The 15,913-nt window shown below is 46.6% G+C and overlaps 1 protein-coding gene across 6 annotated transcripts in view; it reads right to left on the reverse strand.

Annotated features, from left to right (window-relative positions):
* Window positions 1-15,913, reverse strand: part of COL26A1 (collagen type XXVI alpha 1 chain) — a 181,679-nt gene that overhangs the window by 10,166 nt on the left and 155,600 nt on the right. For all 6 annotated transcript variants that reach the window (XM_027690959.1, XM_027690960.1, XM_027690958.1 and 3 more), the window contains 6 exons: window positions 14,855-14,971; window positions 13,540-13,692; window positions 7,862-7,954; window positions 6,369-6,430; window positions 3,971-4,033; window positions 413-457 (listed from right to left, as the gene is read on the reverse strand). In XM_027690959.1, coding sequence (XP_027546760.1) covers window positions 413-457; window positions 3,971-4,033; window positions 6,369-6,430; window positions 7,862-7,954; window positions 13,540-13,692; window positions 14,855-14,971 — 533 coding nt within the window. The remainder of the gene's footprint in view (window positions 1-412; window positions 458-3,970; window positions 4,034-6,368; window positions 6,431-7,861; window positions 7,955-13,539; window positions 13,693-14,854; window positions 14,972-15,913) is intronic.

Here is a 15,913-nt window from a genome sequence, read left to right on the forward strand (position 1 = left end):
TTAGAGGGTTTCCAGCTCAGCTTGGCAAACCAAGGTGCAAGAGGGAATTGAGAGCAGCTGATGTACTTTGAGCTGTTTAACTGTGCCCACCTTTGGGCTCTGGTAGTGGCAGGAACCCCCTGGGCCTGGGAGAGCTTCTGTCTGCTCAGGTTTGGCCAGAGAAGACCTTCAGGCAAAGCAATCTCCTCTGTTGGTGTGATGCCTTCCTGACTGTGGCATTTTTTACACCCAGGAGGATTATGTTTCATTTGCAGAGGAATTCATTAAGGTGAGGTTGTCTATTGAACAAATGTCTGAGCTGGGGACAGCTGACCTGAGCGTGTCTGAGAGCTGGCTGAACCAGCCACAGTGGCATTTACGATGCCACCAACCCCACCTGAGCCTTGCACCCACCCACAAGTGCATCACTTACAGGAAATCCCTTAATGCCCTTCTCTCCAGGCAGACCTGCTTGCCCCTGTTGGAAATAAAGTCAGTGTCATTAGGACATACTTTGCCATTTGACAAGAACACAGCGTAATTTTCACTAGTGGAATTAAGATGGCTTAATGAAAAACCTTACACTTGGGATAATATGGAAAAAAAATTCCTCTCCCTTGACATTATCACTTTGAGACAGCAAAAGGGGGTTATAGTTTTCTGTCAAGGATCAGCTCCAAATCCCATCACGCTTTGGAGGGGTTGGGTTGGATGTGGAGCTGCTCAGCTCAGTGCCCTCCCTATAAGAAGATTAGCAGTTTTTTGAACTTTCCAGCAGTCAGTTACATTATACCAGGAAGGAATTTGGCTGCAGATTTGCTCCTTACAAAGACACCACATTCTTCTCTCTGGTAAAACTGATGGGCCTCTGCTGGCCCAGGCAGCACACAGAGCCCAGGGCTCCCACCGAGCACTGCTTTAATCTGCTCCTGCTCCACACACACGTCCCGGCCTTAACCCCGACAGCTACTGATCAAAACACAGGTACAATATTTTGGATTTTGGCTGGTTTGTTTCTTTTTCCTGCTGTGCTAATTTTCACATTGTTCTCAGCGGGGGTTTTTTGTTCTTTTTTTTTTTTTAACAGAAACAGTCTGAACTAGGTACGTGTTGGTTTGGGGCAGAATGAAATGTCATTGAACTGAGCATCATTTTTCCCCCCTGGTTTCCTCCCCTGGTTTCCCACTCTGGGCAGAATCCCTGGTCAGGAGAGCAGTTACAGATTATTTAGTGAGAAAGCAGGAGCTTGGGAAGAAGAGGCAAAACATAAAAGCATCAATAGAAATCCAGTAATGAAACAGCCACATATTTCCCCTGGCTCTTCTCCCCCCCAGACACACACAGCAAAAAACCCACCCTTTTTTCCCCCCAAAAAATCCCCTATCTGGTGGCAGATTTTTGTAGTATTTGCCACAAAGGGAGAGTTGCTGGTTTTGAGTCCATCAAACTGCTGCTTTGTATAAAACCAGTGGGCCTGGGGCATCTCCCAAACATTCCCATGGAGGGCTGTGCTCCTCTGGAGTGCTGGGCCAGCACCAGGCAAAGGCCCCTATGGACAGGGAGAGCTCTGGGAGGAAGGCCCACTCTGTCAGGTGCTAAAGGGAAATACTTGGATTCTGCCCTGGAATGAGTAAGGCTTGTGAAAAGCACAGACAAGAGGAAAAAATCACAGAGAGGAGCATAACAACACACTGAAAATGCATAAACAGGCTGTGCTCCATGTCCAGGAGGGACAGAAAGGATGTTATCAGCTTAAAGGGGATCAAAGGATATTTAGGCTGGATGTTGGAAATATCTTTTATCCCAGGCCCTCAGTAGCTGCTCCTCTGCCTGGAACTGGTGTGGTGCAGCCCTCCCTGGTACTGTGGAGGATGAGCAGAGGCTGATTGTGACCAGCACACGTGCAAGTGCCATCCAGGGGATGTGCTCTGACTGCTTCAGGTCTCTTCCACATCTGTTCTCTCCGAGATTAAGCAGGAGGAATGTATAATAACATTTTCTCAACTCTCAATAGATATTGTAAACCCTCCTCTGCTTTTCTTTGCAGCTACACAACTCCTCTGCTCCAGCCCTAATTTGTATCCACCAAACCCAAAATTGCACATGTAAGTTCTCAAAACCAGCATTCAAAGCCACACTCACACAAGACAAAAAAGCACACAGAGCATCCTACAGAAATTCTGACACAAAAAGCTGTTCAGCTTCTCTTTCCATGCTAACAGAGGACAGGCAGGAAATGCAATCTATTTTTTCTATTTATCAACACAGTATGATATTTGAAAAATCTCTTTTGTCCCAAACCTAGAGGGAGAGTTACAATTCTGAATCCCTAACAAGGAGGGAACAAAACCAAAGCCTAAAGGATCTGTCTGCCCTGAATGGACACAGTGCAAGAAGCTTTTGTTACAAAATAAGCAGAGTCTTAATAATATGGCAAACCCAAACTAAAGCAAAATGTTAAATGAATCATTGAGGAAGAGCTGCTATCAGTTTCCTGTATGGAAACATGACACTTTGCCATATTCCATGTCCTTTAATTTTATTCTTTTTAACTCAAAATTAATATTGAGTTGTAATTGGTAACCTGTGCTACAGTCTCACCAGTTAAGGTTTTGTTCCCTATCAGAACCTTAAATTCTAGTCCCAGAATTACATCAGTCTGCAATCTATTAGTAAAGCCAAGACCTGCCCAAATGGGCTGATCTGCACAAGGAAACTGTTACGAAAAAATTATTACCAACAGTCACTTTAAATGGTCTCTGTCTTTCAGGGAACTGCAAGTGATTTCTTACACAAGAAAGCAGGACCAAGCACTCCAAACTAAAATAAAACAGAGCTTTTAATAGTCATATGAGCTCCACCCTTGGAATCTGCTGCCCCTTGATGGGAAGTGCCTCAGGAGGGGTGCAACCTGGCCTTGGACCTGCTCCTCTTGCACAGGAGGAGGACAGAGGAACATCACTGGTCTGTTGCTGGTTATTCCCATGAATTTGGGAAGTCATCCAATTTGCATTTGTCTGTCTTAGCTCTTTCAGGCATCCCTCTGTCTGTTGGACTGGAAGAGTGAGCAGAAATGAAGAGGAGATGCTGCCATATGAGGCACTCATATCACCTACAGCCACTCCACCTCCATCTGTGGGACAGTAAAAGTGGCACTTGGAAGAAAAGCCAACTTGTTTCCTGCAGCTGTGGCTCAAGGCTGTGTCAGTGCAGCCACACTGCAGTCATCCATCATTTTAGAGGTACCAACCACATTTTTTCTCCTTGTCTTTCTTCCCTCCTTTGACTCTGCCCCACATTGGGGTCTTAGTGAGCCTCCACAGTCCCTCTGTGCCCACTTCTGCATTTTGCAGACCTAATTGCCCAAATGCCACTTTGAAACCCTTCCCAGTGCTTGAATGCTGGACTGGCAATCTCATACATTTATATCCTTGTTAGATATTTCTCTGGTATTTCCTAAACTTCATGAGTTCGGAAATAACATTCAAACAGCCCTTTTTTTCTACGTTTCGTTATCAGCACTTGACAGCCCATCAAGGACTGAGGGCACATAAACATATTAAGAACATAATTGTAATAATCCAAATATATTAAGGACATCATTTGACCTGGGGAATGACTTTGACTGAGGAAAATCTGATGAGTTTTTAAAGCCTTTAGTGCCACAGAAGGGATAGTTCAGTCAGACCACTCAAAACACTTCACAGTAACGAGCTTTGGTTGGCAGAAGAAAGTTGGTGTCCACAGGCCCTTACACACCATATATTTGCTAACTGAGTCTCTTTAGAGAACACCTGAATTTGGAAGCAATTTGACTCTTTATCTGTGCAGTAAACCCTTGTTTTGATTCTTCCAGAAGACCTAGAAAATCTGCATTTAAAACTGTTCATGGCTGTAGTCCCAGCAGGTTTTAAAGACCCGTGCTGTCTGTGATTCCTGAGGCATCACCCCAGGTTTTGCTGGGAACCTCTCTGTGTATGTAAAACCTTACTCTCTCTCCTCGGTCTCCTTTGGATCCTTTTGGCCCAGGTTGTCCTGGAGATCCTGGTAAGCCCTAGAAGAGATGCAGAACGAGAAGGAATTAATTTCCACTGTGCATCCTCTGTGTAGGTGTAGTGAATACATTTCCCAGTGATCCCCAGCTCCTGAAAACCTCATACACCCATTAAGCACTCAGGCTGGATTCTCTTTTACCCTCCAGCAAATACAGTGGGAGCTCTGTTCACAGACATCCCGAGCCCTGTAGTTTCTGCAGATCCCTCTATTTGGGTCTTTTAATGCATTGCAGGCCCCTGATGTAACATTTTTAAGGGGTCAGTATGACAGGACAGTTCTTGTTCTCAGTTACCAAGAAGAAATTAATACACAGGTAGTATGGTTAGCTTAAAAATCCCCTCTGCTTTCCCCTACTTCTTAATTGCCTCAGTGGGTGGCAGGAGCAAGCACACATACCTGAAAATTAATTGGATTTTGCAGTGGAAATTATTTTGAAGCTATTCACTCACCCTAATAAACAATTTTCAAATTAAGCCCAATCTCTACTAATAATTTTACTCCCTGGGTTGAATAAATCTATAAAGCAGTCACCAGCAGCTAAAAAGGGCATAGTCTCCAGATTTCTGCTAATTGAACTGCTATGCAGAAATCGATCCAAATCCTTCACTTATCCACCCAGTGAAGCCACAGTTATAACCAGAGAGGGAGAGGCCAATATTGTTTGTTTATATTCAGCATGTCAGCTCCCCATAACCATGTGCAAGATCTTTTTTTCCACCTCAAGTGACTTCTACACTGTCTTGGAGTGTGTAGAGATGAGCCTGGAGCTCCCCTCCTTGTGATTTAAGCCAGCCTGGTGATCAACAGGCCCCCAAACCCTCACATCAGCATCCAGAGAAATGGGCTTTCTAGGATTGCTGTGAGGAACTCAGTGTCTGGTTAATGGCCCAAAGAGGTTGGACACACATGATTTTAGGGACTAAAGGAGGAGCACTCTCCCAGTTCCAGCTGGGAGCCAGCAATGCTCACCATTAACATGTTGCTCCTTGCCCGCTGCCAGCCCCACCAGCTCAGCTCAGCTGCATCTCCTCTGGGCCCACCAAAGATTCAGAGACTCAGGCCTGGTTTAGGAGGCTAATTAGGGCTGCCAAATGAGGTAGGGCACAAACCATCTTGGCCCCATGTCAAACATGCAGCATGAACAAAGCTCAAGTGTCCACAGAGATCCTTTGCTCTTGACAGCTCTCAACAGTGACTTTCAGTGCCTGGTCAGACAGGGATGCTCAAGAACTTCCACATTGTGAAAAATAAAAGATTTACAGTGTGTGCTGCATGTCAAAAAGCCAGACTCTACTTCAGAATGTACTTATGAATTGTGAATTACCTTATATTTAATCACGTTAAACTGCCTGTCATTTTGCTGCCAAATCTCCCACTGTGTTCACATCTATCTGGAGTTTCTCATTGTTCTCCAGAGCATTCCCTAATTGAAATGATTCTGCTACACTGGCAAACTTTCACTAACCTGTTGTCCAATGCTTCCTTAAAGTGGTTAATAAATTACGTGGGGAAAACCTCTCCTCTCGATTTTCAACTCCAAACCTGCTCTTGTCAGGGTCTAAGTTACATCCTTCTGCTAAGTTACTTAACCTTTCTCTGTGCTCTTCAGTCATGTTAGATTCCCTTGAAATATTTGATGTTACTGGTTTACCTCCACATTAAGCAACACTCTTCCCAAAACTGAGTCCCTTCGTGTCAGCCAACCACAATCTGGAGTAGTTTGGCAGTTCACTATTCATCATGACTTCACTTCTTTCCATTTAACCAACTTTTTCCATCTATGTGAGTACTTTGCCTTTCTTCTATCATAAATTCTTTTGAGTGAGTTTATCACACTGCATTATTATCTCCCCCCTCCACAATGTTTGTATCAATAAATAATCAAACTGATGGGAATTTGTGATATTTTTCTTGAATAGAAAGTGCTATGTCTGAAAAAACAGGCTTAACACATTCACTCTGGTGAATTGGTGAATTCCCACTGATGCATTTTTGTTCTTTTATGTGTTCCACGGGAAATGCAGTATTTTTCTATCACTGTGTCAGTAAAGCCCATGTCAGATCCTTTGCATCAACTCAGGCCACACGAAATGTTTTGACACAGCAACAGCAAGATGTGTTGTTATGATTAAGGGAAAATCTGGAAAGCACAACTGTTTCAACCTCTCAGCACAATCCAGGATGAGGAAAAGGTATTAAATCACAGAATTCCATGGGGGACAAACCAGCAGATCTAAATCTTCTAAACTCCTCTCCCTCTTTGTGCAGTGAGATGATGTTTCACCCCTAACCCCCGACTCCATCCCTCACCCCAAAGCACTAAAGCACCTTACTTGTGATCCAGGGGCTCCAATAGGTCCTGGGGGCCCTTTGGGTCCTGATGCACCTGGTGGCCCTGGTGGGAATTGTAATTGGAGACAATTTTAAGGAGACTTAGAAGGAAGAACCCTAAATTCCAAATCCATGCACTTCCTTTCATATTCTGCTGTGGGTGAGAGCCCTTCCTTGATCCCATGACTGCACCACGAGCCCTTCATTCCACACTGGATTGCTGGATACCAAATCCCAACATAATACATCCCTATGCCCTAGGGAAGATGTTAAGAGCTCTGGGAGGAAAAAAAGGGTGAAAATAGGCAGGAAGGATGTCAGTAACATCCTGCATTTCCATTGCTTAAAATGCAACCTTTGAGAAAACTTGAACTAGATCCCTGAAACAGCTACATCAGAGCAAGGTGCTGCAGGTGCTGCTCCTGAAACAGCCTCCTGGGTGGCAGGGAAGCCACAAGTCTGATACAACTGATCTCTGGTGTGTCAGAAAGCTGCTGATGAACATGAAGGAGATGGAGTTTAGCCATAGCCAGGAGAGAGGCTGACTGGGGCAAAGCAAAGCTCTCTGGTTCTTCCGTCACTCCAGTGGCAGTAAATTAAAGTCTGTGCCACAGAAGAGCTGCTTCCAGGATGAGTTAAACACTGTCTAAACAGGTCAACTTATTTTACACAGTCACTTAACAGATTCATTCCTTTTGAAAAAATAATTATATCTCAACAGTAGCTGTTCAATTATACCTGCAAGTGGGAGACAGGATATTTGCTTATTCTGAACTTAGCAAGACTCCTCTCTGCTTTAGTTGTCAAAACCCTTGAGATGAAACAATGTGGACATTATACACCAAGTACAGCTGAATCAGCCTCAATCATTAATGCACCATACAAATGCTTAAGTCAAAGAATAAAGGAATTGAAGGGTAAATGAAAGGCCCTCATAATGAAAGGAAAAGCCTTTTCTGTAACTAATGGGAGTTCACTCCTAAATATGCATCATACAGGGAAGTGCTGATGTGTGCAGGAATATTATCATTTAAGCCACCCATCAGCACAGAGAGAGAGAAGACTTGCCACTGAATTTTCATCCCAGATTCTGATTTCAGTTATATTGGTGAAAGCTTGGAAAAGCTCAAAGCAGCTCCAAAGTCTTCATAAACATCACAGAGCAGCTGGCCAGACCTTGCTTGGTGGAGCTCCACAGAGACAGGACAGGATTGCAGCAGTGGTGAGAACAACTCTGCTCTCACAAAGGAATTCCCTGGACAACCCATTCTTAAGGACAGTCTTTTAAGCAGCCCCTTCTCAAGGTGTGTCCTGCTGAAGGTAAAACCATCTGCCACTATCAAGACATAAGAAGCCTTGTTAGTTCTTTCCACTCCTGGATGCCCTTCCACTAAAGACCACCTGCCTTCCCTGGAGGCATCTCACTCTCCATCAGAAGCTCCCTTGCTCCTCTTCCCCCCCCATCCCAGCCCTGCAGCCCAGCCCCATGTGTTACCTGGTGGCCCCACAGGCCCTGGGGCTCCCCGTGGCCCGGGCAGCCCGGCCATGATGGTGTCGATGACGGTGGAGGCCAGCTGGGCTTCTCCATCTGTGGAAGGAGCAGAGTCAGTGTCCAGCAAACAGGACTTCTCTCCAAAATCCTCTGGCGCCTGTTGCTGGCCGAGGGCAGGCAGTGCTGCACGATGCTAAATGTGGGCTCTTGGAGCACTTGCCTTTTGCTCTCTAAGGGCTATGTCCCCTCATCCTGCAGAGCTGCTCATCTCACCTCTGAGAACCACAGGAAAGTCGCCCTTTCTGTCAAAAACTTGGTGTCCCTGCACACCTGTATAATCCTACCCTTGAATAACTGACCCAAAATTTGCCATCTCCAAGGCACATCTGGCTTCTGGCTACCTGAGGAATCATGGATGGATCTGGATGTCCCTCCTGCCTGGCATCAGTGACCTGCTGAGCCAGCCTGGCACATCCCCCCAGCCCAGCTCACCTGGGGGAGGTGGTGGGGGAAGATGTCGTGTCTAAGGATACGGAAAAGCCCAGGGAGAGGGTGTGCTCTGCCCCCTCCATGTGCTCAGCAAACTTTCCTCCCATTGAGGATTATTTTAGGTGTTAACTGGCCAGCTTGGGCAGGGTCACCGCTGGGAAATGAAGGGAAATGGGAGTGGAGCAGAGAAGGGAAAGCCAGCAGCAGGAATTGGAGGAGCTTTGTGTTTTTACACATCTTTCTCAGTCCTCTCCTGTTAGGAATAAAAATCAGCAGCCTGTAGATGTCCCCTCTTCCCTCAGCCTTGAGCCAATAGGGTCACCATGTCAGTTGGCAGCTGAATAGAAAAACCCCAACTATACGTAAAAAGCAACCCTTAGTATTTATTGCAATTCCAAAACCATATTCAACAACCCTATTCCCTATGGATCTGTGCTGTGGCACCCCAGTAACCTGTGGGGGTACCTGTAAGGCAGCGTCTTTTATCTGAGCACCCCACAACACTACTGGACAGTTGTGGAAACTCAGGGGCAAAAATTCCGTGGACAACCAAGACAACATGATCATAAAACAAGGAAGGGAACCCCCATGTCCTGGTGCTGCTGAGACTTGCAGTCCCCTGTCCTGACCTGTGCTGTGGGACCAACAACATATTTCCTGTTGCATTTAACCTGGATGAAGATTCTGGCTCCTGGCCACTGGGACAGTAAACCCTCTGAAAAGCCCACATTTTCCACAGCTGGAGACCACCAGGCAGGAATAATGTCCATCTCCTCCTGCCCATGACCTCAAACTTAGTCATGTTTCCTTCCACCCATCCCTTTAACTCATCACAGTAAAATTCAGGGGAATCCTCTGCAGTAAAAGACTGAAAATGTCTCACTGCAAATGTCAAGTGACACCAGGAAGATCAGGAGGATGTTTGCTTACTCTGCAGAGTTCAGCCCAAAGGTCAGAAGGTGAACTCTCCAGAAATTTTAGCAGACACATTATGAAGCCTTTTCAGCTTCGGGAGCATTGGCAAAGACAGAGGGGCCTTTCCAGCTGGTTGTTTGAAAGTAGTTCCTAGGGAAAACTGTCAAATGGCTTTAACTGCCAAGGATGACAGGATATCTCTGCAATGCCTCCCTGGCAGCAGAGCACCACAAGATCCAACCCAGATTCCTCTGAGAACCAAATTTCGTGCCTAAAGCCTGAATACAAACAGGTATTTATTTGAGTATTGTTTCTAAACCCATTCATCTTCCCCTCCTCACAGCCCTGAAACAAAACAACTGAGACTGTTTTCATGTTCAGAAGGAAAGGTACCTCAGTGAAGTGTGTAATCCAATTAATTTGAGTTTTATTTGACCATGTCAAAATCCATCACAGCCTGGGAGTAAGATGAAATTGGGAAATGAGCATCAAACAGCAGTGAAGGCATTAACAGTTGCAGAGCCTTTTGTTTTTAAAGTACATATGGTCAACAAAATCAAAGGCACATCCACTGAGAGGGGCAGAGGATGGCCTGCAAACAACCAGGGTTTAATTACTGCTGGAGGTAAGCCAGGGATAAGGATTTGGGTTACAAAACATTCCAGCTAAATGGTACATTATTATGATGACAGAGTTACTCCCACAAATCCACCCATCCTGACATTTGACTCAACGTTATTTATGAAAGGTGATTCCATAATTGTGACACAGAAGAGAGCTCTGATCAACAGCCCTCGAGCTCAGCAGCTCCTGCTTTGGCCTCATGGCATGATCCTTCCTCAGCTGCCTGGCCAGGCAGAACTCACCCAGATCCATGTTCTTCCAGGATCAGCTCTGATTGAAACATACTGTCAATGAAATGGGATCGAAGTGTGTTAAAACACAACCCTCACATTTTTTTTAAGGGACTTTCTCCATATTCCTGTAAAGCAGCAGGAAGAACTTGTACCTCCTTATAATACCCCTTCTCCTTATAAACAGAGGGACATTCTGGAGCTCTCTGCAGCTGGAGGCTGTCAGGGCAGCCACAAAATAGCATCAAATGGCAGCAACAATTTTCCCTTCTCAGCCATCTCCTGCACTGACCAAGGCCCTGCTGGGCTCCAGGGCTGGATTTTGTCTCCGTGCTTCTGGATACACCAAAGCAGAAAGCAGTTGACAGTCTGCCTTGTTTGAGAAGACCTTGGTATACAATTTGCTCCTGGCCAAGCCAAGAGGAAGAGTGCAACCAGTCTGACCTGGTCAGGTAGGAGCATCTACATTCCCTGGAAGAGGGCACAGCCATCCTGCAAAGGGGAAACCTGAACCAGCCCAGGAATGCCCTGAAGGACACAGGGAAACCTGCCCAGCCAGGGGCACAGGCTTTGAGAGCAGTTGGTTTTCTCAATCACGTGCTGTTCCCTTCCTCCTCTCCTTCCCCTTTTACTTCCTCTGCCCTGTTCTCCTTCCTCAGGAAGGGCTTTCCATGCAGCAGGCACTGGGATGTCACTTCATAAACCCCTGAGCTGTGCCCTATGCTGGGCACACAGACAGCCCACTGGGCCTCAGTTTCCCCTTGCTGTCCCCTCAGGCACTGGCACAGGCTGCCCAGGGAAGTGGTGGAGTCCCCATCCCTGGAATTGTTTAAAAACATGTGGATGAGGACATGGTTTAGGGGTGAACATGGTGCTGGTGCTGAGTTAACGGCTGGCCTTGACCTCAGAGGTCTTTTCCAACTGTGATGATTTTATGAAAAAAAGTTAATTTTATCTCACCTGTCCTTTGCAAACTGAAATCATTGAGATGTAAGAAAACACAGCCTTCAACAGAGCAAAGGTTGCATTCTTTTCTCCTCCTTTTCCCCCAAACTCTCAGTGTTAGCACAAGAAATAGGTCTGAGCTGACTCTAGACCAGGTACCTGATCACTCATTTTTAAGTGGCAGAGAAAGGGAGTGATCCCAGCAGCAGCAGCCCCAGCAGGGGTACAGCAGTTCAGCTTCTGGCCTAGGTCTAAGGTTTCTGACTAAGGGATAAATTTCCCCATTATAGGCTTGATTTGTTGAGACAGGATGGAAATGAAGTAATCCTGTCTTAATTTTTTTCTGCTACCTGATCTGGAGGGAAACAACTGGGACCAATTTTTTTACCACAGCACAGCAAAACTGCAAGAAAATATTTGTCTCCCCATTTTTGGCTTCTGCCTGCTGATAAATATTGCCAGCGGGAACTTGTGATTAATAAAGGCACAGGCATTAACCATGTCCAGGCAGAACCAAACATTGTGCTACTAAAAATAACTGGATACAACTCACATCTCCATGGGTGCACAGGCCCATTACCAGGAATATGCTTCCCTCTGCTGTCAGCAGCTGGAATCTTGTGTTTATAGTTTTCAGATGTGCTCCATTCAAAACCAGTAAATACATTTTTTTTTAATCCAGTCAGAATTTACAAGGCTAAGCTTTATTGCTTAAAGAGGATCAGCTTACCACCAACCTGTGGTGGGCAGAGTCAGCCAATACATGGGCAAAATGGTAAGTTTGGTAAGAAAATGGGCTTGATAGTGCTGTAGCATTATCATGACCCCATAGATACTTGTAGTTAGGTTTGTATTAAGAAAAATTGTCATAAATTTTTGGGCTACTCCTTGTGGAAACCAAGAAATCCACAAGGTATGGAGGAGGGATGTAAATGTAACAGTCACCATTTACTCATTTCCTCAAGTCCATGTGGGAGCCTGTTGCTGCCCAATGCTGGCAGAGTTAATACAGATAATTATCCACTCATTTATCCTCTTCCCATTTTGGGACACATCAGCTGGAAAGGCCGTGTAATCAATGGCTTTATACATTTTTTCATTTACCCACTACTTTGCAAGAAGGAGTTTAATTTAAAGGGTGATTGGAGGGAGGATCCTTAAGGATCACTTGGAATAAAAGGCTGAATGCAGATTGGCACCATTTGGTGTGATCCTGTGAGGAGTGAGGGGACTGTAATGCAAAACTTCCTTGTTCCACACTCATGAACACAGCATATCAATTTATATTTTCTCAAACTCTTAGTGTGGGACTGCAATTATTCATCCTGTCCATGTGCTCTAAGTAACTGCATATGAAATGGAGCTGTTAAAATTCTTCCCAAATTAAAAATACATCTGTTCACTTTCGGGAAAGGGAGTCTGGAGAGCAGAGTGGGTGGAAGGGAAAGGAGAGCTCTGGATAACTGTCAGACACGGGGAGACTCACTAATCCTTGGCTGTAACTAAGACAACTGAGCTTTGAAGCTGGACATGAGCAGTAAAGCTGGGGAAGAGGCACAGCTGAAGACTGGGGGAGTGGAGATGGGAGCTGGGGCTCCAGGAATTTACCAGCCAAGTGGAGACACAGCTGAGCTCTGCTTTATCTTTACTGGATGCCAGGTACACAGGACTGGACGGGAAGAATCAAGCCCAAATCTGAGAGTGCTCCAACCCAAATGCAGGGTGTGTCTTTCTTAGAAAGCCTTTTCTTGCCCTGCACAGCACAAATCAAATAAATACATTTCTTAAACCCCCTGACCCTCCAGTTACAGGGAAGGGACAAATCTGGGCTTTCCAGTGTGTGACTCTGTGTTTTGTGTGGATGGGGGATAATGTGGATGCACCAGAAACGCAGGTGGAAGACGCATCTGCGGGGGCAGGGGAAGAGACACATTTAACAGATGTCCTTGTTCTGTTATATAATTCCAGAGTTACAAATTTTGGTCCTTACCGATTCCTGAGCAGCCCTGATACTCCCACACCACAACAGCGGCACCAAGAGGCTCCCAACACCAGCACCTGAGCCAGACTCTGCATTTCTCCACCTCTTGTCCCTCAGGTGACACTACTTGAGCTGTCATTTCCCTACAGACCCTCTTCCCAGCAGCCACACATGATGAAAGCTTAAAGGACACCAAGTTGCCTCCTCAAAGCTGTGATGGACCTGGAAAACCAGGGAAAAAAAGTCCTCCAGGCCCTGTTCTCACTGGTTTTTAGGAGAGCAGTGACTTAATTCTTTGTTTTGGAGAGGTGAACCCCTCCAGCTTCTAAAGGGGTTTCATCTTGAACGGGAAGTTCCGAGACTCACACAGTGGAGGCAGATTGTCCAGCTGCTCCCAGGGTCCTGGCAGGGCCAGGAGGTGGAAGAGCTGAGCTGCTCCATGCCTGCCCACTCTGCTGAGGTACCAGGAAAACATGGCAACTGAGGAGGGAACTTACTTTCTTTTTCAGCTGTGGGCTGGAGTGAGTAGAGAACCCCTTGTTGGAAGGTAAGAGGGAGGCTTGGGGTGGCTGGTGGCCCTGGAGGACCTGGGGGACCTGGGATCCCGGTTTCTCCTGGAAGTCCTCTTGGTCCTTGAGGTCCCAACAGCCCTGTGCAGAGGCAGGAGAGGACATGTTAGTGCATTTGGGGATGTGCTAATGATGCTATCCTGTAAAAAGGCAGTAAAAAGACAAAGGATTTCTGTCCTGAACTGCAGTTGTGGAAATTAGGGGTGTGGGGGGAGACAGGAACAGCTTCCCAATTTTCCCTTTTTTTGTTTAGCATCTTCCCCTGCGAAGCAGACAGCCTGACTTGGCTTAATTCCTGAAAGAGGGAGATCTCCCCCCTCCCTGAGACTGAGCAAGAAACTAAAGCAAGGTGTGAAATCAAATCTTTCTCTTCCCCTCCAGGTACACCTGTATGTCACCTTACTGCCAGGAAAGCACAGGAAGAACAAGGGAAACACAGCCAGTCCAGCAGCAGACTGATCCCACTTCCTGTGGGGCTGGAAGGCTCTCATTGCAAACTGAGAAACCAAAAGGCAGACACATCCTTGGCCAGACTTTGGCCATTGAGAGGTTGCCAGAAAATGCCAAAAAGCAGTCAGGGCTGCTCTCACGTTTAAGGCACGCTCGGAGTTTTAAATCTTTCCCGAGCTCAGACTTACAAGGCACAGCCTTTCAGCCACAGAGAGCACAGAGCCCGAGGTCTGGCACCTATTGTGTAGTATCGCCTTCATCAAAACATTTAGGAACATTTTGAGGATGAAGAAAGTCTCCCAGCTCAGGAATGGAGTGTTCTCTGAAAGAATGGCCTCATAACCTTTTCCCTTTACATACAAAAGCATCATTAGTTTGACATCCTGGCATCTGACAGCTTGACACAAATGGTGGAGAAAAAAGGGAGTTAAAACAGGCACCCAGCGAGGGGGTTAAACAGGGAACACTCTGCTCCAAAGGCTGACAGGTCACAGGCTGTTTCTTACAGCTCCTGAGCAGGATGGGGAAACATGATCCTGCTCTGCAGCTTTCTGGGACAAGCTCTCTCCAGCTCCACAGGAAATCCCAAGGTCTGTCACTGCTTGTGCAGGTGGTGCCTGCCCTGAGAGCTCCTGGCTGATCTCAGTGCCCAGGGGACTCGCTGGAACGGATTCAATACCAACTGAAGATGCTCAACATCTCGTGTGTCTGGCCTTTGATGATCTGCTGTCACAGGCAGTTTGTACAAAGTGCAACGTCTCCTGTCTCAGCACTGCCCTCCTCCAGCACTCACCTGGTGGCCCTGCTGGGCCCCTCTCACCGGGTTGTCCCTTCTCTCCTTTTGGCCCTGGTGGTCCTGGGAGACCAGTTGGTCCGACCGGGCCTGGAGGGCCAACCTGTCCTGGCAGCCCTGAAAACATTCACAAAGGAGATTAGTTGGAGATTAGGAACTGCTGAGGGCAGAAGGTCTTCAGCACCCTCGAAACCAGAGGAGAGGGACTCAGAGATGCACAGGAGGAGAAATGGAGCTGTGCCCAGGCAGGGTGGCAATGGTGGCAAGAGGTTTCTGGCAGAAGATCCAGACTGGGCCTTGCTTCTCCTCTTCTTCCTCCAATCCCTAAAAAAAAGAGGCTTTTCCCCATGCACAATGCCCTCCCCAAAAAGCCAGCAGGATGTGCACCTCCAGCTGGGATGTGCTGGGCAGAGCTGAACTGAGCCCACACTGTGCCCTCCCCAAGGCCTGAGCGGCTCGGGGCAGGCTCTGCCTGTCCTGTGCTGGGTTCAGCCAGCTCCAGGTTAGTCCCAATGTATCAAAATACACAAAATATATTTGCAAAAGCAAATCAAACCCTGCCTCCCACTTGCTCTGGCTGATCTCTACCTATCACCCAGAGATTCTGCATCAAAGATGTTTCCCTGGTTTCTCCTGTGTTCATTCACCTCACAAATGCACCATGCTGTGCACGTGCTTTTTTCACCCCAAACCGAAATTATTGCACCCCCACTTCCGAAGTAAATAGATGGCACTAATTTATGTCCACAAACAGGGTGCTGAGCAGAGTTCCAGGGTTACTGGAAGCACCAGGAGCACAGTAATTGCAGCCCAGTGGGATGTTCCTTGGCAAGTCCACTCAGACACCCAGTGAGCCCACAAAAGGTGCAGGGCAGCGTTTGTGACCTGAAAGTGATTCTTTCTGATGACACTAAATAAAATCTTAATGTTGTTCCCTCTAGACTATCAAAATAATAACAACACTGGGCAATTTGATGGTGTTTTTCAGAAAAACACTGCACATCTTTGGCTCACGTGGAGAGACACTTAAACAACGTGCAAACAGCAGTGAAGCCTTTA

Source organism: Neopelma chrysocephalum, unplaced genomic scaffold (genome assembly GCF_003984885.1).
Source record: "Neopelma chrysocephalum unplaced genomic scaffold, ASM398488v2 Primary Assembly neopelma1_82, whole genome shotgun sequence".
Lineage (NCBI taxonomy): Eukaryota > Metazoa > Chordata > Aves > Passeriformes > Pipridae > Neopelma > Neopelma chrysocephalum.